The sequence below is a fragment of the Chamaea fasciata genome, unplaced genomic scaffold, assembly GCF_029207755.1.
Source record: "Chamaea fasciata isolate MVZ Bird 193981 ecotype frontalis unplaced genomic scaffold, bChaFas1.0.hap1 SCAF_3, whole genome shotgun sequence".
In the NCBI taxonomy this organism is placed as follows: Eukaryota; Metazoa; Chordata; class Aves; order Passeriformes; family Sylviidae; genus Chamaea; species Chamaea fasciata.
In genome coordinates, this window is record NW_027094088.1 from 4593509 (window position 1) to 4616380 (window position 22872).

The 22872-nt window shown below is 41.4% G+C and overlaps 1 protein-coding gene across 6 annotated transcripts in view; it reads right to left on the bottom strand.

The window, feature by feature from the left end:
• Positions 1 to 223: 223 nt before the first annotated feature.
• MACROD2 (mono-ADP ribosylhydrolase 2) overlaps positions 224 to 22872 on the bottom strand; it is an 866072-nt gene continuing 843423 nt past the window's right edge. For 3 of the 6 annotated variants that reach the window (XM_066177795.1, XM_066177792.1, XM_066177798.1), the window contains exons 17-19: positions 10574 to 10657; positions 5230 to 5298; positions 224 to 3420 (exon numbers count right to left, since the gene is read on the bottom strand). In XM_066177795.1, the coding sequence (XP_066033892.1) occupies positions 5237 to 5298; positions 10574 to 10657 (146 nt within the window). In that variant the 3' untranslated portion in view covers positions 224 to 3420; positions 5230 to 5236. The remainder of the gene's footprint in view (positions 3421 to 5229; positions 5299 to 10573; positions 10658 to 22872) is intronic. The other 3 variants (XM_066177791.1, XM_066177797.1, XM_066177796.1) reach the window with 3 other exon arrangements.

Here is a 22872-nt window from a genome sequence, read left to right on the forward strand (position 1 = left end):
GCCAAGATGCCTTTTCCCCTCTGAGCTGCAAAATCTTCTAAAAATCCCCCCTGCCAGGAGGTATCTGGTTCTTACAAGAATCTGCCAAATGACAAATTTTAATGAGAATCTGGCTGCATATGTAGCTGATGGCACATCCAAAAATGTCTTCCGTGGACAACCAAAATGACCTCTGCACAATCATCATGGTGAGGAGGGCATAAACACACCAGAGGCATTGCCCTGTTTGTCTTCAGGACAAGCTTTATTAACGATTTGCTTGAACAAGGTAGTTATGAAGGCATTGGTTCTTTAAGTTACAAGGAAAGTAAGGAGACTCAGGTTCAGCATGTAAATGACAAAGTAACAAAAAAGGCAGATGTTAACCCATGTAACTACTAGACCATCTATTAGAAGACATTTTGCAAGCAACATTCTACATTTCTTTGCATTGAAGTAAAAACATATTTTTTTGGTCAAGAAAATTACCTTTTTCAATTTTTACACTTTTTTAAAACTTATATCACAAATGTTAGGGTAAGGCAAATCCTGGATGAATAATATGATAAAAATCCCTATTCCCCAAGAAAATAGATCCACATACTCTGTTAAATTTTGTAATTTTAAAAGCAAAGCCGGCATGCACTGCATATAGAGAAAACTCTTTTTTTTTTTTAATTATATTTTCATTCAAGTCCTAAAGCAGAACAGTGTTAATTCAAAGAGAGGCTTTCTCAGTGCTTAATAGAAAGAGTGACAATTAGCTGCAGTGACCCATTATTACAGACTATGTCTAAGTATCACCTTTGGATGTCACCATGGGAGCAGTCACCAGCCTGAGGAATATCGTGTCTAATGGTAGGGGTGAGCACTCTCAGACACAGGAGAAACAACAATCAAGCACAGCCTCTTGTGTTGAATACAAACTTCAGCACCCAAAGACAGCTAGTCCCTTTACACCACCTACTGTGAATACATTTTGAGTTTAAATCAAAATCCTTGACATAAATACCAGAGTGGTGAATCTCCATCTAACACTTGTTCTTCTACAAAACCAGCTCCTTACCTTTCCCCATCTCCAGAAGAACATCAGAGACTGACTGCATCGACTATTATTAACACAGCTTCATGCTGCCAAAGCATACTCACTTTATGAGTGGTGAAAAATGCCAACAACTCAAGTCAAAACCCACCCAAAGGAAGACAGATATAAACAAGGCTGCAAACAGTACAGTAAGGACTCAATCTACTCATAGCTTTCCTTGCTTTACACTCTCTGGGCTTCATGCTTGGCCAACACATCATTGGGCAAATGGTTGTTTTGAAGACTCACTATTGTCTACCAAGGTTAAATAAAGAGCAAAATGAAATTACTGTCAGGGACTAAAGAGTGTCTAATACGATGCATCTTTGCAGCTAATTCTTTTCTTTAACTGCCAGTCAGCCTTCACAAGACATTTAAGGAATCTTTATCTCCTTCTGTATGACCACAGCTCAGCATCCAGCCTCCTGTGGGGTCATCCCTTTGGTTCTCTTGCTAAAACCAAAGCTGGTGCAAAGAGAGGGACATCTGATTCATGGCTAGTGTTAATGTTGCCCATGGGAAAACAGGATCAAAACAGGTACAGAACTACATCAGGGGACTATGACAGTTATTATACCATCCTCCTGATGTATTTATCCACTCCTGACCTACCTACTATGACAGCCTGTTTCAATCATAATGACACAGTATGGAAAATACACAGAAACAAAAGGGACCATGCAGAAAGCTCACATCCCAAAAGACATGTTCTGTCAAGCATAACCCCAAGGTTGGGAAAGGAAAGCATCAGAGGCACCTCAAAGGGAACAAGGAGGCCCTTCAAGTGTGTTTGGAGAGAACAAGAGCCAGAGGAACTGTAGTTACCAAATAGAAGTAACCTTAGCAAAATTTTCAAACTGATTAATAGACTAACATTAGCTCATTTACTCCTACAACTGATTAAATTTGGAGTTGTCCATCCACTCCAGGTGATGAAGAAGCTCCTTGAGAGCCTCTCTGGCACTAGTCACACCTGGGTGAATATACCACCGGAGGCAGCACACAGAAATACCCTTCTGATCCCACCTCTAGCAAACATGCTGGAGTCCCACAGAGAAGGGGAGGTGGGGGAGGCTGCCTTTCTAGGGGCTGTACCCTCTGTGTGTAATCTGATGTTTTTCCTCTTTTCCTTTCTAATCCTTGTTTCTCCTTGACACCCTTTTGAACTAACAACAACTATTGACTGTCACTGTCGTAGCCCACGTTAGGTATGCTTGGGTCACCCTTGACTTGCTCTTACTCCAGCACAGGATTTATCATTGAAACAGCTGGATGAGCCCAGATCACAGGAGGACAGAGATATGTCTTACCTTTTTTTTTTTTTTTTTAACTTTTTTTTTTTTCCCCTGGCCAGATACTAAATACCAATTTTGTAAATAAGGAATATTTTGGCTGGGAAAAAAAAAAGAGAACAGAACAAATTATTTTTCTCAAAATTATCAAATTAGAATCGATTACTTTTCTTAAAGTGACCATATTATTCTTTGCAGCACTTTAAAATGAGTTTGTAGCACATCCCACTAGGGACACAGGTCACGTGCTCTTCCATCCAGTGTATTTTCCGTCAGTTTCGGTTACAGTACAGTAGGGAAATGTACATGAAAACCTTTTGTTCCTTTTCTACAAATTTCAGTGCAGCATTTGCTGGCAGAACAATTGACATATGGAGAGACATTCTTATCCAAATAACTGTTAATTGCTTTTTTTAAAAAAAATAAAAACTCATGCATATGCAGCGGAAAATGTAATGAGGGCTGCTCACAGAAGCTACTGTGTGAAGCTGTATTTAAAAATGCCTCGAAGGCAGAGTCTTCCCAGCATCGAGGAAATGTCTGTTGCTTACCTGTACCCAAAGGTCATACTTACAGCACTGGTTTTGAGATGTGCAGAACTAACTGGAAAAAGCAGGATGGATTTGGGGTGCTGGCTGTTTTGAGGCCACATGTGTTATTCGCATGTAAGGACATGGCATAGCATAGGCTGATCATAGGAAAGAAGATAAAGATGCTAGAAAAGGGGTGGGCCTGGAAACAGGCTACTGATGGTGTGATGCAGGAGGAAAAAAGACCCGATGTAAGAGAGGGACTCACATTCCAGAAGAAACTGTTGTAAATGCAGGGTTAATTGCAAAACATTGTTAGACCTGGGAAGTTATGATTCTTCCCAACAGGCTTACAGAGCGAAATGAAATGAAGAACAAAGAGAAATTAAAAGCAAAAAGACTCATTCCCCCAAAAGCTCCCCCCCTCCCAACCCGCTGATCATCTCTGTGTGCTCTTTTCGGCCGAGAATGATGCTGTAGGATGTCAGCGCCTGCCCGTAGGGTTTCCTTGGGTCTCTCCTCTCCTGCATCCTTCCTTCGCCACAGGAGCAGAGAGAAAAGGGGGAAAAGAAAAAAGTAAAATTTTCCAATGTCTGCACAGAAGCCAGGTCTCGTGTTTCCAGCCACAGATGCCTACAGTTTTTTTGTCCAATGTGCGTGTGTCACAGCTTATATATAACACCTAATACTGGGTCAGCAAATTACCTGTGCTTATCAGGGTGTCTTGGCTTTCCAGAGCACCATCAAGCAACAGCTTGATACCAGACACCCCCAGCTCTGGCAGGTGCTTTGGTGAAAAGCAACGCATTAGAGTACCAAAACCAGGAAGCAAATCCACCCTTGTGAGATTCTCTGAGGTTTAACAGGCTGATCAGTCCTCCTTGGGGATTGCTCCTAGTAATTAAAACAGTAGCGAGGGAGTTTGGATGGCTTTGACAGAGAGCTGCAATGAATTTGATGCCTGTGTCTAATCCTGTGTATGCCACTGAACTGCTGAGCTAGACATGGTGTGCCCAGGATCTGGCCCCTTTGTATCAGAAAGATGCCTGCAAAGCCACATCTTGCAGGGGAACTGAAGAGATTTATTAACTGATTGCTAATTCATGAGCAAAAATTACTCCATCCCTAAACATTCACAGATAATAATTTCTATGGGAAAATGCAGCATGACAAACAGATTTCTTGAGGGCCACATAAAACTCTTAATATTCAAATACCTTTTTTTAAACAGAGGGAGGGTATTAACATATTGATGTATTTTTAAGTTAAGGATTTCATTATTTTCTCTCTTTTGTTTGAGCAAGGAGCTAAGGGAGGGGAGGAAGAGTTATGGATGATGCATTTTAATCATTATTTCGAGGGTGCATCCTCTTTTTACTTCAGTACTTTTTAAATGGGACACCCTCAGGGCTACTTCTCACTCCAGCAGTACAGCAGCACATCACCTGCACGCTGATAAGGACCAAGAGTCATGTTCAATGATAAGGCCTCATGTTTTAAATCTCTGTGTTACAGCTGCTGCCATTGTATACCTTGCTCTTGTGCCACATGAAAGCCCATTACAAGGGTAGATACAGCACGTTGCTGTTGATGATATTGGCATTTCTCAAAAACCCTCCAGTAAAGGAAGCAGTGTGCACTGGAAACCACTTCTGAGGGAGAAATGGCTACTGCTTCTTTTCGTTAGGGATGAGCCTTGGACTTCCCTCTTCCCCCATTATTCATTTTAGTCTAGAAGAAATGCTGCTTATGCCTATGAAAAACGCTGCCTCAACAGCCACCACTGCTCCAGCCACAGCACTGTCATTTGGTGTGGAAAGCCAAAAAAAGCTCCAAAAGGCAGCAGAGCTCCAGAAGGCAGCTCTCTGACTTTGCCTTGTTTTTCAGTGTATTGCTGAAGAGACATGAGGTACTGGAGTGCCAACCCTTTACGTTGTGAACCTTTTGTTTCCAGAACGCAGCTCATACAGAACTGAGCCTCACTCCAACCAGTTTAAATTGCCTGTCATTTTCCAAAGCAATGCCAAAAATTGTTTGCTCATTTGTTCTTCTGTTCCTTGTCTCAGTGATGTTTTGCCTTCTGATCATCCCAGACCATGCACTACCTAAACCCACTACAGCTGCAGATTGCTGTTATAATATTTGCTTGACATATCAAGTCTTACTTTTTATGATGTAATACAGGCCATGTTAGACAATTACTTAGCCTTTGTATTCTGTCTTCCCATTTATTTTTTTTTAATGTTTGGTAAATTTTAACTTTAATTCAGGTGCTTTCAAAGCAAGTTTTCATACAGAAACTGTATGCAAAATAGGGGAGAAAAAACAGTTGTGAGGGTCTTACCTGTTACTTAAGCTTTCCGCTCTGTTTCCATTGGATCGTTTATACTTTCAACTTGACTATTCATTTCAGCTGAAAAAGAAATGAGATGGTCATTAAACTATTAATGATACTCGTTAAGTTTATCATGTGGAGTAATAACTGCTTTTAAACCAAAAGGGACATTTATTGCATTAAGAAATCTCTTAAGTCATCAAATGGGTCTCTTCGGGGACCCATCCTAAGCTGGAGTCCCTGGACACCGTGACAAACAGTCCCGTAAGGAGGAAGGCTTTAGCAGCACTGGAAAGGCAAGCCTCTGGCTCTGGATTTTCTCTTTGGTCCACATCCATCCAGTCTGACTTTGGCACCTAACCAAGGAGTCCAGCTCAAGGTCAAAAGGACCCTCATCTCTCTCTGTAGGCCACAGGCAGAGATAGAGGTATTGCCAAGGAGTGATCCAGAGTTTTGCTGGACTAAGTGGTCTTGACCCTCAGATTCAAACACTGGAGTCTGACAAAGTCCCTGGTAGGTCCCTCAGGGTTGAGCTGCAGGATGGACATAGATCCATTTCCATAGAAAAATAGAATCATTTAGGCTGGAAAAGACCCTTCAGATCACTGAGTCCAACCAAAAATCTAACACTGCCAAGACCCACTAAACCATGTCCCCAAATTGCAGCAGTCAAGCTGTGACACTTTTGATGCTGTCTCAGTTATAGAGATGCTGCTTCCAGAAGTTCTCGAACTGCAAATTGCTTTAACCTAGGGAAGGATTCAGAGGCAATGTCACTGTATTCCTACAAAAATAGTTTGTTAGTGTAAGATCCGTTTAAAAGCCAACCTTACTTTCATTTAAAATTACAAAACCAAAACAAAACCCCAGTAAAATAATACTAATACTAATACTAATAATAATAATAATAATAATAATAATAATAATAGTAATATAAACTATGGCAGGTGTGATCAGTCATAGTGATAACATAACATAAACATAAATACCTGCAGTTTTAAGACTAGTATTTAGTATTTGTACTGCACTGAAATTGAATGAAGCCATTTATATTAAAACCATTTTTTTCTTTCTTTACCCTGGTTTTGTGTTGTGTTATCACCTGTAGATTATGAGGCCTTTGACATGGGGGACAGGCAAAATCCTCAAACATGAGTAGGAGATTTGGAAATTAAGATAAGATGGGAGAGAGGAAGGAATAAAACCCCAAATCAGTAATGATGCTACTTCCAGCTGGGCAGTATGATGTCTTTTCATGAATCAATGCCATGTCAATGTACCTGTTACAGTTTTGATGAATTATTTGTAAATTATTAATCATCCATATGCAGAAAAGATACTGTAATGGTTTCCTGGATGTTTGTGATGAATAATACAAAAAGTATCCTCTCCTGATTACAGAGCTCTGATGTACATCACATTTAGCAAGCTTGTGTTCTTTAACCATATTTGCATAGCAAAGACAGGATGCTTAATAAAAAAAAATCACTGAAGGAAGACTGCTGCACACTGACAACAGCATCCTCTCCCAGCCTCATTATGCTGAACAGCTTCACTGGCACTATTTGTTGAAAACACCTTCAGCCTTCACTCATATTCTACAGAAACCTCCTGCAAAATAAATCTGGACTTGAAACCTGAGGTTAGACTCTGTCAGCACCCAAAATGAACATTTTCCTGTGTGTTTGTGACTGAGCTCAGCTCTTTGCATGAGCTCTGCTAAGGACAGGGAGGTCTGGCTGAAGGATGGGCTCCTGCAGACCACTGAGTGAACCCCAACACATGCTGCTCTGAGGACAGCCACACAATCAGCTCTGTTCAGCTGGGAAACAGCACGGCAGTGAAGCACATGGCACAAGAACACATGGAAGAACTGCCCCAGGTACAGTGGGGATGTGACTCACAGTCCTGGGCTCCTCCCAGCACGAGGTGGTGTCACAGAGGCATCATTAGCCCTGGGTGTTCTACATCCAAACGTATCACAAGCTGAAATAGAGCTTCTCCCTGATAAGCAAGGGTTTTAGAGGGTTTAAACTGCTAACTCACTTTAGCAGTCTTGTTGTACCTCCCCAAAATGTGCTACATCAGCCAACAACTCAGAGAAGCACCTGGAGTGCAAAGAGGTGCACGTCTCCTAAATTCAGTTTTACCTACACCTCCTTCTGCACCTTCACAGAGGGTTTTTATGCCAGAAATGGACATCTCTGTGCAATGTGGACATTCTCTTGTCTCATTTCTCCTAAATTTTGACCCATTGGGGGCCAAAATTACCAGCTCTCAAATGATGACCAGGCAGGGATTTCTCCCCGAAAAGCAAGAATGTTCCTTGCAAGAGGAGAAGAAATAACCCAGCAAATAATTCCCATCCATCACAGCACTGTGGTTGTTGCTGACCTGGGGGGATGTGCTTTGGCAGTGCAGCATTGTTCCTCACCCCTGCAAGAGAGTTATGTGCTTAAAGGTTAGCTGGCCAGGAGAAGACAGGCAAAGTGGAGACTAGAGAGCCAAGTTAAAGTCATCTGCAAGAGAGTGAGTGCATTTCTTTAGCCCAGGATATTATGCCATAGACCTGGATAGCAGATGACACCAAAATACCAAAGTGTTTTGATTTAAATAGAGCTTTCCACAGGCTTGAAACCAAGAAGATGGTTGAGCAATCCCATTGTGAAAAGTTTGATTTGTTTGATCTGACTAATACCAGCTGGAAACCAAAAATTGCCTTAGTAATCTCTGCAGCTTTGGTGGTAGAAATACAAGCAAGCAAGCAAGCAAGCAAGCAAGCAAGAAAGCAAGCAAGACAAAGAAAAAATAAGGAAAGAAAAAAAGAAGTCTACTGCCAGGGAAATACCATCTAAGAACCCAATCACCAAAGGTGAGGTTTGCCGTCATTAAAAAAAACTAATCAGCAAATCTGTGCTGGGTTCAAGAAATTTAATATACAGGGGTCTCTGCTTTGATGGGTGATGGAAACTGGCAGGACAAATATGTGTCAGTATACACAGCTCTAATCCAGGCTACAGATGCACCTTCTGACAGTTTTACTGATGAAGAATCAAGCCTAGGTCTCAAATAATAGTAATTTCTCAAGTATATCACTCTCATGGACCTGCCCACTGGATGAACCAATATTGAGATCCACCTGAGCTGTCTTAACTCTCTGCATCTCTAATGCACTTTTCACTGTGCCATTGTACATGAAATTAAGCCACAAGAGCTGAGCTGCCAAGGGGGATGCAGTGATATATGCTTGTGCTTTCAGCTGTGAAGCAATGAGATCTCCTGGGGCGGAAAGAAGGGGACCAGAGGAAAAAAAAAGCAATTTACATAAAAATTACTGTTAAAGGGAACAAGTATGATCCTTCCTCTCTTTTTTTTTAAACACACAGTATATGTCCACGAGGAAAAACACCCTGTAAAATAATCCTAATAGCAATTTAAGCTGTCTAGAAACAAAGACTTCCCTGGCAAGTGAAGTACTTTTTGGCAGCCTAAGCAAACACCCTTTTCCTGTCCTTTCATGTAACTTAAAAATTCAAAGAAAAGGAACGTACAAGATGAGTCATATGTAGAAGACCTTACAAGATAAGCAAGATTTGAAACAGAGAAACCTATCAAGATCCTCATTTCAGAAACCACTAGCTGATCCTGCCGTCCTGTCCTATGGCACATGTTGAAACAGCAATGCAATCACTTTTCTTTACAGCCAGAAATCCCTTAAGATATTCCTTTAGTAAATTTGGGTTTGTTTTCACTAAGTAGCCCAAATTATCCCATGGATTCACAATTCAAATGTTTTATTGTGCCATGACTTTGGCGTTTGTTCAAAGCATGAATTCAAGAAGACTGCTTGGGCTTTATTCTGCACTTTTAATAGCATAATCACTAGTATTTTTTAAAAAAGAAAATTCATTATGTACACTTGCTTTTCCTGTGCTTGCAAACTTCTTTACAGGCCACTATCTAATCAGTCACAGATTCAAATGCTGCAGCACAATCTGACATCTGAGAAAGGAAATCAGCATCAGATTCTTTGTGTAAGTAACAGCAAAAAGAATATAATTGGTTTGTCTTGGAGATGTAAAAAATTGTGCCTTCAGTTTATATTATGTCAGTGTTGAGGAGGTTAAAGAAAGAGGTGAAAAATAGCCTTCACTGCAGAGAGGAGTCTATGGGTATAAAATGAGGATTGGGCACCCAATCCCACTGCTGTTTGGGGCAGTAAAAATCCCTTCTATGTAGCTCTTACTCTACAAGAGCTGACCCAGAAGAGTGAAAAAGGGTCTGCCTCACCAAAGCCTCAGCACCAGTCTGCTGATTCCCACCATTATTTCTTTACACACAAGATGAGTCAAGAAGGTCGATTATTTTTTGTTCACAAGGATGCTACACACTGCAGATTTTGAGTAGCATCCTAATACTCAGCCCTTGCCAGAATTTGCCACACAGATTTGGTCATCGGCTCACTGAGGTCAATGTTGGAGGAATATCATTTCCAAGCCAGGAATTTTGGGTTGATTATGTCCACAAACCTGACTGGAACTGCTGTTAGGCCAACTAAATTGTGATTGTTTTATTAACAGTAAAAGTCCTAGTGAGAGAACTGTTACCAGACTGAGCTATGCATGGATACTGAAGGAGGAGGAAAGGGAATCACAGCTGGCCTAGAATGAGACTAACAGACAAGTTCAGAGTGGTTATACTGCCAAACACTTCCCCCTCGATGGACAGAAATACTCAGAAATAATCTTCTGACTGCAGTTAGATCCCCAACCTCTTGGCCAATTCTATATCAAGACCAACATTACAGTGGGTCTAAAATATGACTTAGTTAAAAGGCAGGCAGTGTGGAACTTACCAACTGAACACATTAACCCAATCAACTCAAAAGACAGGCCTACAGCCCTGAAAGTTACTTCCAGCAGACTCACAAGACAGTGGGGATGGTGTTGACTCTCAAAAAGACTCAGTGGAAGAGATTATCATATCACTCAATTTTTTTAGGAGGAAACATATAAACACGCTCCAGAAAGGCAATGCTAGGTATCGACCTCAGGACAATACACAGAATCATAGAACGGCTTTTCTGAGGGAGGACTTTAAAGACCATCTAGAAGTACTCCCCCGCTGTGGGCAAGGACACCTTCCACCAGACCAGGTTGTTCCAAGCCCCCACGAGCCTGGTCTTGAACACTTCCAGGAATGGGGCATCCACAGCTCTCTGGATCAACCCGTTCCACTGCCTCTCTACCCTCATAGTGAACAATTCCTTACTAATAACCAATCTAAACCTGCTCTTTGTCAGTTTTAAAACCATTGCCCTAAAAAAGTAATTGAAAATAATAGAACAACACACCATCCTTATTTGAAACATCTGCTGCTTGACTTGCAAGGTCAATTTTCATAGGCTCCACAGAAGTTTCCTCTTGCTCTTGTATCCCTATAATAAAAGCCAAAGAAGGAGAAAAATCAATACTCAATACAAATCAGTATCTGATTAATGTCAAATTCTCAGACTCCTCGTGCTTGACTTTTTTGTTTTCCTTCTGGGATGCTCTTACCTTTGTAGACTCCACTGTTGTACAGTGGCACCCACCAGAGAAGAGGACAGAGGACATAGGAAGAACAGATTTTGAAAATAATTGCCTGAATGTTTTTACCAATTCATGCTCTTTTTTAACTGGGATTGTTAAAATCACATCGTGGTGTGTGCTTCTGCCTCCCCACCATTCTTTTCTCATCACTTTTAAAGAATCCCTTCTGCTCATAAAATGCAATATGTGATGGGGACCAAACCACAGTTATAAAGTTTCTCTAGCTAGCAGAAAGAAAATAAATACAGTGAAGAGTTCAAATACACCGGGTAGTCAGACACAAACTAGAATATGAATGTAGGAAAATACATTTTATCACTGCAACTCAACATTTTTATCTCTTCGGCCTCAGGCTCATCTGGAAGCTTAGATTCAAACTCCTAACAATATTTGAAAAGGGGGAAAAAAGTGGATTTTCTGTTTTAGACAGCGTTCTACAATTGTGCCATTGGCTAAGAAGCCAATTTTTATTTACATTCCATCACGCTACGTCTCTACTGCTGTGGCTGCTGTAAAGCCTGTTGCACCATCCTGTGACTGAACTCCAGGGTATCAGTGACTGGTCACCAAGTGATCAAGGCATTTGGGTGGTTATAACGAGACAGCAGAGTGCAGTGAGTGACTTTTGTCTCTCAAAAACCTACTTTTTCCTGTGGAATTCTAAAGTGGGGTTTTTAAAACCACTGGAGTGTGCAACATTTATTTTGTCCATAAAAATGTATCTACCTCTGAAAATTTCAGCCACTTTTCCTTCTAGTTTTATCTGCAAACCAATGGTATAATGGGAAATTCAGTTTCCTCTCTGCTCACTGTGATGGTGAATGCTATTTTCACTGGGAATTTCTGGCACACTACCTATAGAATCACAGAATCACGGAATCATTAAGGCAGGAAAAGACCTCTAAGCTTGAGTCCAACTGTTAACCCAAGACTGCTAAGTACACCACAAAACCATGTCCTCCAGTGCCACATCCACTCATCTTCTGAACACTTCCAGGGTTGGGGATTCCACCACTTCCCTGGGCAGCCTGTTCCAATGCCTGACCTATGGTCCTACCAAGCTTGGGGGATGGATGATTTTACAGGGATTGAAATGTTACTCATCATTTTAACAGACCTTACTTCTCATGCAGAAACTTTTCAGCGGATCATTGCAGCACCAGCTTCACCTCTCCCTCACTGTCTCCCCATAGACACAAACAAAATGCCTGTAAACATCTGTGAATGAGAATGCTGCCTATCTGCCTGAAATGGCCCCTCTGTGGGTGCATCAAACTCCAGATACTTCTCCAGGGAATTCATGGGAGGGAGTGTGGTTATCTCCTGTGGGCTTTTTATGTACCAACATCCCCAGGATTTCCCAGTGCTCACCCACCTGTCTTTTTGGCTCAATACAAAAGATAAACCCAGGTGACCCCACAGAAATAATGTATATATGGCAGGAATTTGTCAAGTGCAAGACTGAAGAGGTGTTTCAAAATCCCTGCTTGACTTCTGGCAAAATCAGTATGAAATTTAAGGGACCATGAAAACACTGATTAATCAAGCAAGATACACAGATAATTCCAGTTGTGATACATTTTGATTATTCGAGAGAAGCAGCTCTATGAAAAATAAAATTTTGAAAAATCTCGGAATAATCAGCCAGGCTGTGAGAAAGCTTAAAAACCATTCAGTTCCAATCCCCCTGCCATGGGCAGGGACACCTTCCATTAGACCTGATTGTCCCAGGCCTCATCCAACCTGATGAACACTTCAAGGGATGGGGTAATGACAGTTTCACAAGGGCCTCACCACCCTCTGAGTAAAGGACATCCTCCTAACATGCAGTCTTAACCCCACACTTTCATGTTAAAAACATTCCCCCTTGTCCTGTTGGTTGTCTCTACGTGAGTGCAGCCTGCAGTGGATGCAGCCCTACCCTCCAAGACACCCTGACGTCTGATGTAGGTATTTGGGATGTCTGCTAGACACCAACACGCTCCAGCTGGCAGCTGCTGCCTCTGAATCTGACTTTGACTCCTTAAAACCACCCTCTCTTAACCAAATAAAGGAGATATGATATGACAGGTCATGTCTTGCCTCCCAGTTTCTCCCCTTGTCACTGCCTGAAGTGATCACATGAACTTCCCAGCCCTTATCACAAGATCTTTAACTAAGCCTGGCTTTGCCACGCTGCTGAAAGGTTTCTCACTCTCCATTTCAGAAATCCCTCATGCAGCTGACAGGTGCAAAGGTTTATTGGCATAGTGTGAGGTGATGATGGAGGCTAATGAAAGAGAATTTTATGGACATGTGTGTGTGTGTGTGTGTGTGTGTAAATTTCTGCACATGTGCTTTGTTCCAGTTGACTCCCATTGGCAGTGACAATATCAGGCATGGGATGGGAGTAGCAAGCCTAGAAAGAGGCTAGGAAGAGTAACAACAGCATCAACAGATCTGCGAAATTACTTTTTTCAGAGGTTTAGAATCATAAATACTGTCAGAGGAATTGTTTTTGTTCTGCTTTTTCACCTTCTTTCCACATTTGAAATCCTGATTCCCCATCCTTTCTAGGAGGGGATTGTTGCAGTATCAGTGGTGTTTACAGTGGGAGTTTATTGTTGGATACTGTCAGCAAGAAAATTATAGTGGGAAACAATGTTCAGGGGAAAATTAGGCAGAATATATATTAAAAAAAGGTATTTTAAGCTTCTACAAAGCTGAGCACCACTGCAAATCTTGGGGAGAGGTTTGCACAGTTTACCATCCCATTTTTTGGCCAGACTTACAAATTCAGTTAATAAAAATTTAATTTCTTCCTTCATTATTACTGTAGGATGGACACAGGAACATTCACTATACTGCCACGCATGTGGAAAGGTTATTATCCAAAATAGCTCCTCTGCTGTGCTGTCAATTCAAGTTCACCCTGAGATCAGCCCAATTCACATAAACAGCAGATTTTGATCAATACCAGAAACTGCCTTGACAACCAATTTATTCATGAGGCCTCTCCCTCGATTTAATTCCTACAGGTTAAAGCACCAACAAGCAAAGGGTTTTGGGTCTCCATGCAGGAGCTGAACGTTCCTGAAGGGAGGGGAGCCCGGGAGATACCTCTTTCAGTATCAATTCCCATTTCCAACTGTGCTCCTGCCAGAGCTCATTACCTGAACCCTTTGCCAAGTGGTTACACAACAAGCCCAGCACTGAGAGACAATGAGCTGCTGGCACGGGCAAGCAGGGCTCCCAGCCTTTTCCAATGCACAAGGCAAGTATAGACCAGGAAGAGAGAAATTCTTGCACTCGCAGGTCATCTCTTCTTTTTTACCCTTAATAGTCACTTGTTTCATGTGCTTACAGTTCATACACCATTTTCTCTAGAGAAATATGATTTTTTCCCCTTTAGATTCATGCACTGTTTACAAGACTAACATGAAGCTCTTGTGGTAGCTCTTGGTACCTTAGCATCGATTTTAAAATTGCGCAAATATAGGGGTTAGAAATCTGTTTTCCAAACCTCCAATAAATTCTAACAAGTAAGAAGTGTAACCCTTGTCTTCCTCTTCATCCTCCTCCCTTTGCACAAGATTTACATCTATTTCAAGCAGGCGACAAAGCAGGCTTAGAAGCTGTAACAACCCAAGCACTGGTTTTCTGCTCTGAACTGCCTACCTTAAGGATGTTTATTTCTCTTTGATGTTTATTTCTCTTGGCAGAGCCCAGCCTTTGAGACCAGCCTTGGCATTGGGTGTGGGTCAGGGATGTCAGGTGGGCTCTGAACCAGGAACCAGAGTTCCTGCTATTAGTTTCTAGCTTGTTAATAATGTCAGAGATGCACTTTGAGACAAACAGAAAAACAAGCTTCATGTGTAAATTCTGTCAGTGTAATCACATACTGCATGGTAACTTATATCTTTAAAAATTCCACAATTTAAAATTCTTGTAATAAGTGGGAAAACCCGGCCCTAAGATCATTCTGAATATTTGAGGGAGAAAAGAGTTGTCAGTACTACAACAATCCAGAAAACTACTATTTTTACAGGCAAAATGGCAAAGCCATTATTCCCATGGCTGGTCTGCTCCACAATTTTGGGTGTTACCATAGGATTTCAAATAAAATACTATCCTGCCCATGGACAATGTGCAACCTGACAAAATTCATTAGCTGTAAATTATTTGTAGAGCAGTTGCTTCTACTTGTGTCAAATACTTAGAAAAATATCACCTCTGTCATTATATAATATAAAAACCATGTCACACTATCCAGATTTCTGCAATTCATACCCACTGAATACATTTTATTGTTTTGAGTTTAACTGTAAATATGCTTCCCCTAATCATGAGACTTTGAGAGAGTCAGGCATGTTAAAAAATAATAAATCCACGTTTCTCTGTTTAAAATTGGAACACATCATTTTTCATCTGCAGTAACAAAAACAAAACAAAACAAAAAAAACCCCAGAAAACAGACAAAGCTCTTCTGACCAACAGCTGCATTGTCTTATCTGTCAAAACCAGTTCCCACTTTGTTGCTCTGCAAATAGCCAGAGTTGTTTTTTTCTTTCTTTCCAGTCATTTCATTGAAGCGCTTCGCTAATGTGACTGTCAAGCCTTCATGTACTTTGTTTACTGCTGTATTTTAGTCACATTATAAACGCTGCCTCATTTAGAAACTGAAGCTGTCTGTGATACAAGGATTGTGTTTGACTCCTGTTCCACATCCATCTGGGATGACTGACCCTTTTAATCAGACTGGATTCTACCACATCCAATATTTGTGCTGTCTTCTTGTATGGCTCTACAGGTCTAAGCACCCAGCCTGCTGTTCTTGGGGCCCTAAGAAAAAAACCAGCAATCATTTTCCATCTGTGCTTCGTCACATTTGAGCTGGAAGGCAGTGTTCTCCCTTGCTGTCCTTCTGCAATGAACAGGTCAAGCTTAACGGTTCTGAATCTGCAGGAATGGCACTGCCACCACTGTGCCTCTCCTTGTTCAGCGTGGCTCAGTAAATAACAAACAACTCCATCTGTTATATCAGGATATGACACCTCCATCGACCACCACCCTGTCCCCAGCAATTATGCACCAGAGAGATGAAAGAAAACTCAAGGACACAGATTTCAGAGGAGGGAGTGCTGGTACCAGCTTTGCTGGGCTTTCCAAGGCACTGAGTGAGCATCATTCCGGATTTGTGTTGCAGCCCCTTCATTGTTACATGGAGTATGGACCCTCCTTTTGGGCATTTTGGCTTTGTTTTCCATAGCAGCAAAGAGTGATGGATCTCCCTGTCCCTCCAGTGCAATGTGTGTCAGCTCAGCGCTCTATGTTTGTGCACACAACTGCACCTAAAGGCATCGTGCTGCTCCCAGCCACTCTTATTCCCAGCTCAAGCTGAAAGGCAATTCTTTAAAAACTCAATTTAAAAGTGTCTAAGGTCTGCTTATCCCTATCCCTTCCAGCCCTTTATTAAACACACTGTTAGTCAATCTCATTGCGCCTACCATTCTCCAAAGGTGGGAAGAGGAGGCTGGTGAGAATTGTCGCCCAGCAGTATGGTCCATAAGAGCCACACAAATTTGGCACATCTAAAATCACTCCTGTCCATCAGGAGCACTTTGTGTATTTTCTCTCTCTCTAAAGACAGGATAAACCTGCACACAGCAGGCTCTTGATGAATACAAGGTACATTGTTTTAAGGAAAGCCTTTTTGATTTTTTTTCTTTTTATTCTGGAAAATGTGTAAAAGACCATGTCACTGTTTTCCAGATGCTCTTTTTGTGAAGCCTCTCATCAGAGAGGAAGCCTGCAGCATAGAATGTTTGAAATGGAGTACCCAGAAAATGTCATCTCATCCCTCAATTGCTGGCTGTTAACACAACTAAAATGTTGCCTGGTTGTGATCAAACTGTAGATCACCTGTCCTGAATGGCTTCCAAAGCACTCGTGCTCCATCCCTGTCTACAAATAAGGCAGATGGCATGCTCATTAGCATTATGACAAGTGAAGGGAACAGAAATGGTAAATGATTATTTACCTCTCTTTCCCATTCTGTCACTTTTTCCTCCTGTTTATGAAGTTCATGAGTGATTTAGTTCACTACCTGCCTCATCCTAAAAAGCTGTGTTGGTGTGAGGAATTAGAGCACTAGGGGACCCTTTTGTGTAAGCCGCAGGACATCCACATGTTTCCTAAGGCAAACCTTTTACCAGAGGGAATGATGCTGGGCATTCAGAAATGTCTTCTGAATTCCACAGCCATATGAGCCAGCCTGTTGGAAAACAGCTGCCCGCCAGAATGATCTCTGCACCTCTGCTCCCATCACAATATCACTGTCTCCACACACTCACCAGGCTCATCCCCACATACCTGGTAGTACAACAGCTCTCTCCAGTAGCTTTAATTCCTCTTTGCACCATTGATCTGTGGTGAGGACTCCTGGCCTTAATTCTAATGAACCACTATGGGAGCCCAAAGGCTTTAATAGGTCTTTCTTTCCCTTTGGTCCACCCGCTAAAAACCAGAACAATGTAGCCTGTGCTGCCATCAGCAGCACATACTCTGCCTCTATTCCTTTTCAATCTTCCATTCACTGCACTTTTCTGGGCATTTCAAATGACCTTGAGGAAACTGCAGAAAAGCAGACTGTGATAGCAAAGAGATCCTGGATCTCCTAAGAAGGACAGATTTGTCAGAATGTGACACTGTTTTAAAAAAAAAAAGGGAAAGAAACTTTCCATTTTGCTCCAAAGGAATACTCCAAACATAAAGGAGACTGAGCCAGTCCTCAGCCTTGTTATCCATACACATACTAGTAAAGAACTGTTACTCCTTCCCCCATATCTTCGTGTGAAAATAATTTCACACAAAGAAATAATTTCAAAGTTATAATAATTTGAAGGGAAGGGGTCATATTTTCCATTCCAGGGAGGTTCCCACTTCCTTTGGCAGACAACCTGTCTTTCAACCAAGACAGAAATGTAGCATTGTTTCTTTTTTAAAGCAGAATCCTGTTCGAATTCCTTCAGAGCCAAAATTTTACAGTCATCTTTAACTATATGGTGATAAACACAACTCTGCTCTAAAGGACTCATGTTGCTACTGAGCTCCTAATATATTCAAGTTCTCAGGACTGGTTTTTTTTTTTTCAGATCTTGGTCGTGACTCATCAAAACAGAACAGGTGTTTAAATAAAACACACACATTGGCATGTTTTTGTGTACATGTCTGTATTCAAGGGAAGTAAAGAATTTTTCATAAATAAATGGCTGGGAGTTAATTTCTCTCTGTAAAGAAGGGAAAAGCAGAGAGATGGAGATGTTACCCAAGGTGATACTTCCCACCCTGCCCTGAAAACACCTGTGGAGAGAAGACAGGGCTGAGATTTGGCTTTTGGAGATCCATGTAGCTTTTGCTGTCAGAGGACATCATTAATGCTGATGGCTGCCCTGCTTTCTCCTCTGAAAGCCTGGCATCCTTCTTCACAGCAGTGAGCCAGCCTCAAAGGAAGGAGAGGGAAAGCAAACATACTGAAAATGTGCATTACCTCCTAAGCATGGATGCCATTTTTAATTTCTGCTGACACCTGGATGAATATAAGAGCAAACATTTTATAGCAGTGCCATGAAGTAAGACGTTTCCCCAGCAAATCACAGGACTAAATGAGAGGAAGTGTTGCTCTAATCTTCAGCTGCTCTGCGCCAGCAGGGAATAACCACATCCTCTTCTGAACAGAGACTGTATCCAACACAGGCATGGGAGGACCTAAATTATGAGTGGTGATTTGAGCCCCAAATTAACATTTGCACCACAGGAGAGTATTTCCACATGGGGACAGACTTAGCCAATATTTCCTGGCAAGGCTAGAAAATGGATTTAGATTGTCACAATAGTGAATTTTATTTGCTCCCTTTCTTGACGAAAACTTGAAGACCAAAACTTTGGCCACAACAGTGCTTCCAGAACAGGAATTTGGCAGGTGAGGAAAAACCAAGTGTCAGTGCTGGCAGTTGCATGCTTGCTACTTTTCCTTGCAGAGAGCAATTATGCAGTGCTTTCTAAAATTGTAAATGCTCTTTCTGGCTTACTGTGGGAAACAACACTAATATGCATCACAGGGTGTGAGATAAAACGTGCAGTGCTATTGCTGCCTTTGATTTTTCTTCCATTTATATCAGCTCTCAGTAAAAATTACACAAAGACAGCTGCAGACTTTTTCCTCTAAACTTTTTCACGTTTCATTTTTCCTCTAAACTTTTTCACATTTCATTCTTTCTTTGGTTCATAAATTCTAGGGTCTAACTAAGACCTTTTATAAGGGACAGGAATTTCCATTTAGATAACATAATGCAAAGAATAATAACAACCATCATCATCCCTCTCTAGAAACAGCTCCAGAGCACTGCCCAACTGATCTCAGATTTGTAAAACAGGGATCTGACCTATTTGCTTCAAACTGAATATTTGTTTCTCCATAGTTAGGGTTTTCTTTAACGAGTATTTGTTTGTGTCCTGTCCCTCCCCACTTTTTCTTGATTTTAGGGAGTCTCACTTGCTGTGCTCGTGCTGAGTTAGTCTCTAGTCATGGAGATGACTCCAGTTTGTTGTCTGGGAATAGAACCTGAGCACAGCAGTAACTACAAGAGAAAGGCCACTGTGTTTTTCATAGTCACCTAAAAAAGTAGTTAGCAGACACCACCAAGAGCAGCTTTCTAAGCAGGACACTTAAGACAGGCAGCTTTTCTTCTTCTCAACCCCTATGCAAGGACTCAGTAGTAGCAGGCAGGCAAGAAGCTAGGAACATACATCAGAACTACAATAAATTGCTATGGAGAAGTCTTCAGTCAGGTTCATCAGCTCTGACATCTGGCATTGCTGACACCCAGGTCCTGTGATTTATGAGATTTTCTGCTCAGTTTAGGTGGAGGGGGCATGTACGGTGGGCTCCTTCATCTCCCAAACCACTTTATTCCAAACAACACTTCCCCTTAAACAGCCTCATTCCCTCTGTTTGAAGAAGTCCACCCTGCTGCTACTGGTCATTGTGGCAACTTTACAAGTAGGAGAACAAGGGATCAGAAATTTACACAAGGTTTCACATACATCAGACACTTATTTGTATCAAAAGATAGTAAATGCAAAGAGCAGGTTGGATCAAGGCTGGCTTACATCTAGATCATTACTGTGACATTGGGTAAAAACTGGAGCAACGTTTTGGGAAAGCTGAGGGATGTTTTTCCTCAACCATTCTGCCTTTGCTCCATGTTATTGATAATTTCTCACAGTTCTGTTATACCTCAAGGCACCAAACAGAAACTGGAGGCCAAAACCATATAACACAGAGACTGAACAAAAGTCTTTAAGGAAAAAAAGAGGGAAAAAAAGAGGAGGATGAAACTGTCTCAGTATGTTTCTTATCAGAGAACACACTTTGAAAAAAAATGCAGGATTTTTCCCTTTAGCACTGGAGATCATATCCTCTCTATCCATCAAACTATCTTTTAACACAGAGGTTGTTGCAGATGCCAGTACACATAGGTCAGCATTTTCAACAATAGCTGACTAATGTTAAGAGAACTTTAAAAGGGAGTTTAGATTCTTTTTTCCAAAAGCTTCAAGCTCCCAGTAGCTCCATCTGGCTTCAAAAGGGGCTCACTTCATAAAGTGTTTTGGATGTGCTCAGCATTTTTGAAATTCAGGGCACCTATTTTGAATCCTAAACATGGACTTTAAAAATCCATGCCAATTCTCACTGCACTAACGATAACACCACCTCTTTAATCTGTTCTTAGAAACCTAAGTGACATTATAACCAACAATCTGGCTTTCCCCTTCTTTTTCCCTCAACAGAATTTGTAGAACTCTGAAATAAAACTGGTGTCTACCACGAAAACTAGCAGGCTTGAGTCTAAAAAGATAACTATAATTTTCCTTGAAACTAGTCAGTAATACCTCCTCAGATCCTCTTTGTAATTGATGAGTAACATGAGTTCTTTACTAAGAGCTGTCCTGAAGGGCAGTCAGAATGCAGCAGTGAGGGCTGTGGGACACTCAGAAATACCTCAGGCCATGGAAAAGTATTGAATTCCAGGCTGGCATGTTGGAGTACTTAACCTTTCCTGGAATGCCAGTTCCCTCCTGTGGAGTGCCAGAAAACATAAGGGCTTGTATTTGCAATCCTAGCACTGAAGTCAAGACGTCCACCAATTAAACCAGAAGAGAATAATTGAATTAGAAGCTGATAGTGGCAGCCTTCTGTCCTGCTAAAGCAGGATGACACACACACAATAAAAACACTTCCTCAAGCTAAATCCTTCAGATTGCTGGACTCAGACCACACTTTATGATTTATTCATAATAAGACCTTCTGAGCTTAGGAACTTGCAGATGCCTAGAGCCTTTCCATTATATATCTTTCAAGTATTTTGTGCTTAGGAAAAAAAAAACCTGACACAGTGGTTCCAGCCTTGGGTCAAAACTCGGCAACATCTCCTCTCTTCTTCTTCCCTTGAATACTCACAGCTGGAGGGTAATACAGAGCTTTTGCCAGCACACAGCACAAGGGTAAGAATTAGAGGCTAAAGGTGTGCTCTCTACAAATGGCTCAGGTCTGCAAGAATTTGTACGCTGGCGTCAGGATTGTCACTGCCCACAGTCTCCACAGATACCTTGGCACCTCTTACTTTCATAGGAACTACTGAAGCTTTCGAAAGAATGCAGAAGTGCCAATTGCCTGATGCAAGTGACTTCAGCCCTGACAGACATTTCCTCAGAGTCACAGATAAAACTGAAGGATGAAGCCATAAAGGATTGGGAGAGGTGTCACCTAGAATTAAGTCACTGGCCTTGAATCATGGTTTTGTTGGGCACTGAAAATAGCAAATTTCACCATCTTAAAAACAAGCTTTATTGTGTTTCTTTAAAGATAAATAAATATATTTCAGATATATCTCTTGATTTCCTGAGTAGGCTTAAAAGTCTAGACGGCTCATAATTGTATAGTTTCCACTTTTTTACTACGCTTCAGTGCACTAAAAACCATCAATCTGACAATCTGAAGAGACCAAACAAATTTCTTTCACAACCGTGCACTGGATGTTTATGTATCTAAGCAAATACAGGAAATAAAATAAACACCTCGCATGGTTCTCTTCACATAGAACCTATTTTAAATTATACAGACCCCAAAAGGGGAGTGAGTGTGTGTTAGACAGAAAATTGGTCTTTGCCTAGAAAGTTTATAACTCACAGCAAATCTAGGTCTTCCCTACTTAGCTGCCCAGTTATTTTGATGCAAGCACCAAAGCCAGGTCCATACATGAGAAGTGCTTCAAGACCAAAGTCTGTGGCATTTCAGTTGTAGAGATTATTTGGGGTGGTAGGGAAGAAATAAGCCTTGTGCCTTAAAGGGCTGTTTCAAGTCACCCTGGGTATCTGTGACAACGTTGAGAACTGATTGAAAATCTTACGAGGGACCCAAGCACTGATGCTCAGTCTGATAGAACCTGCCATAATTTGGAAGTACTGTGCCTAGCTCAGGCTGGAGACTGGCAGAAGCCCTGACACTGTGACAAAGCCACTGCAGCTACTGCATTCTGCAGGCAGGGGATGGTCCTGCTGTACAGGCAACCCACTGCAAAGGCACATGTGGAGTCCATCAAAATGCCTCTAACAAAACCTTCTCCTGAATCAAACGACGTTTCGTTTTTCCTGGTTTAAAAGAACAGATAGCATAATGGGAAATGACATGTTTTCAGAGAGTCATACAAATGTATCCTGTGAAGATTTCCAGAGAAATGATCCTGGCTCTTGCCAAAACTATAAACTGAAGCTACCAGATTGGTGTTAAAAAAATTAAAAGAAAATTTCCTCAATTTAAAAGGACATGAGTATTTTTAAATTTTGTCAGACATTTTCATGGAGGAAGGAATAAGAAGGAACGGCTTCTGATTACCCAGCAGGAAGCATTTCAGAATGTGTTTGCTGGTCATTCATGACACAAGTACTTCTGGCAGAGGCAAGCAAGCTATTTTTTAGGCAGCAGAGCTGGAGGAAGCCTGTTGGTCACAGAGGATCAATG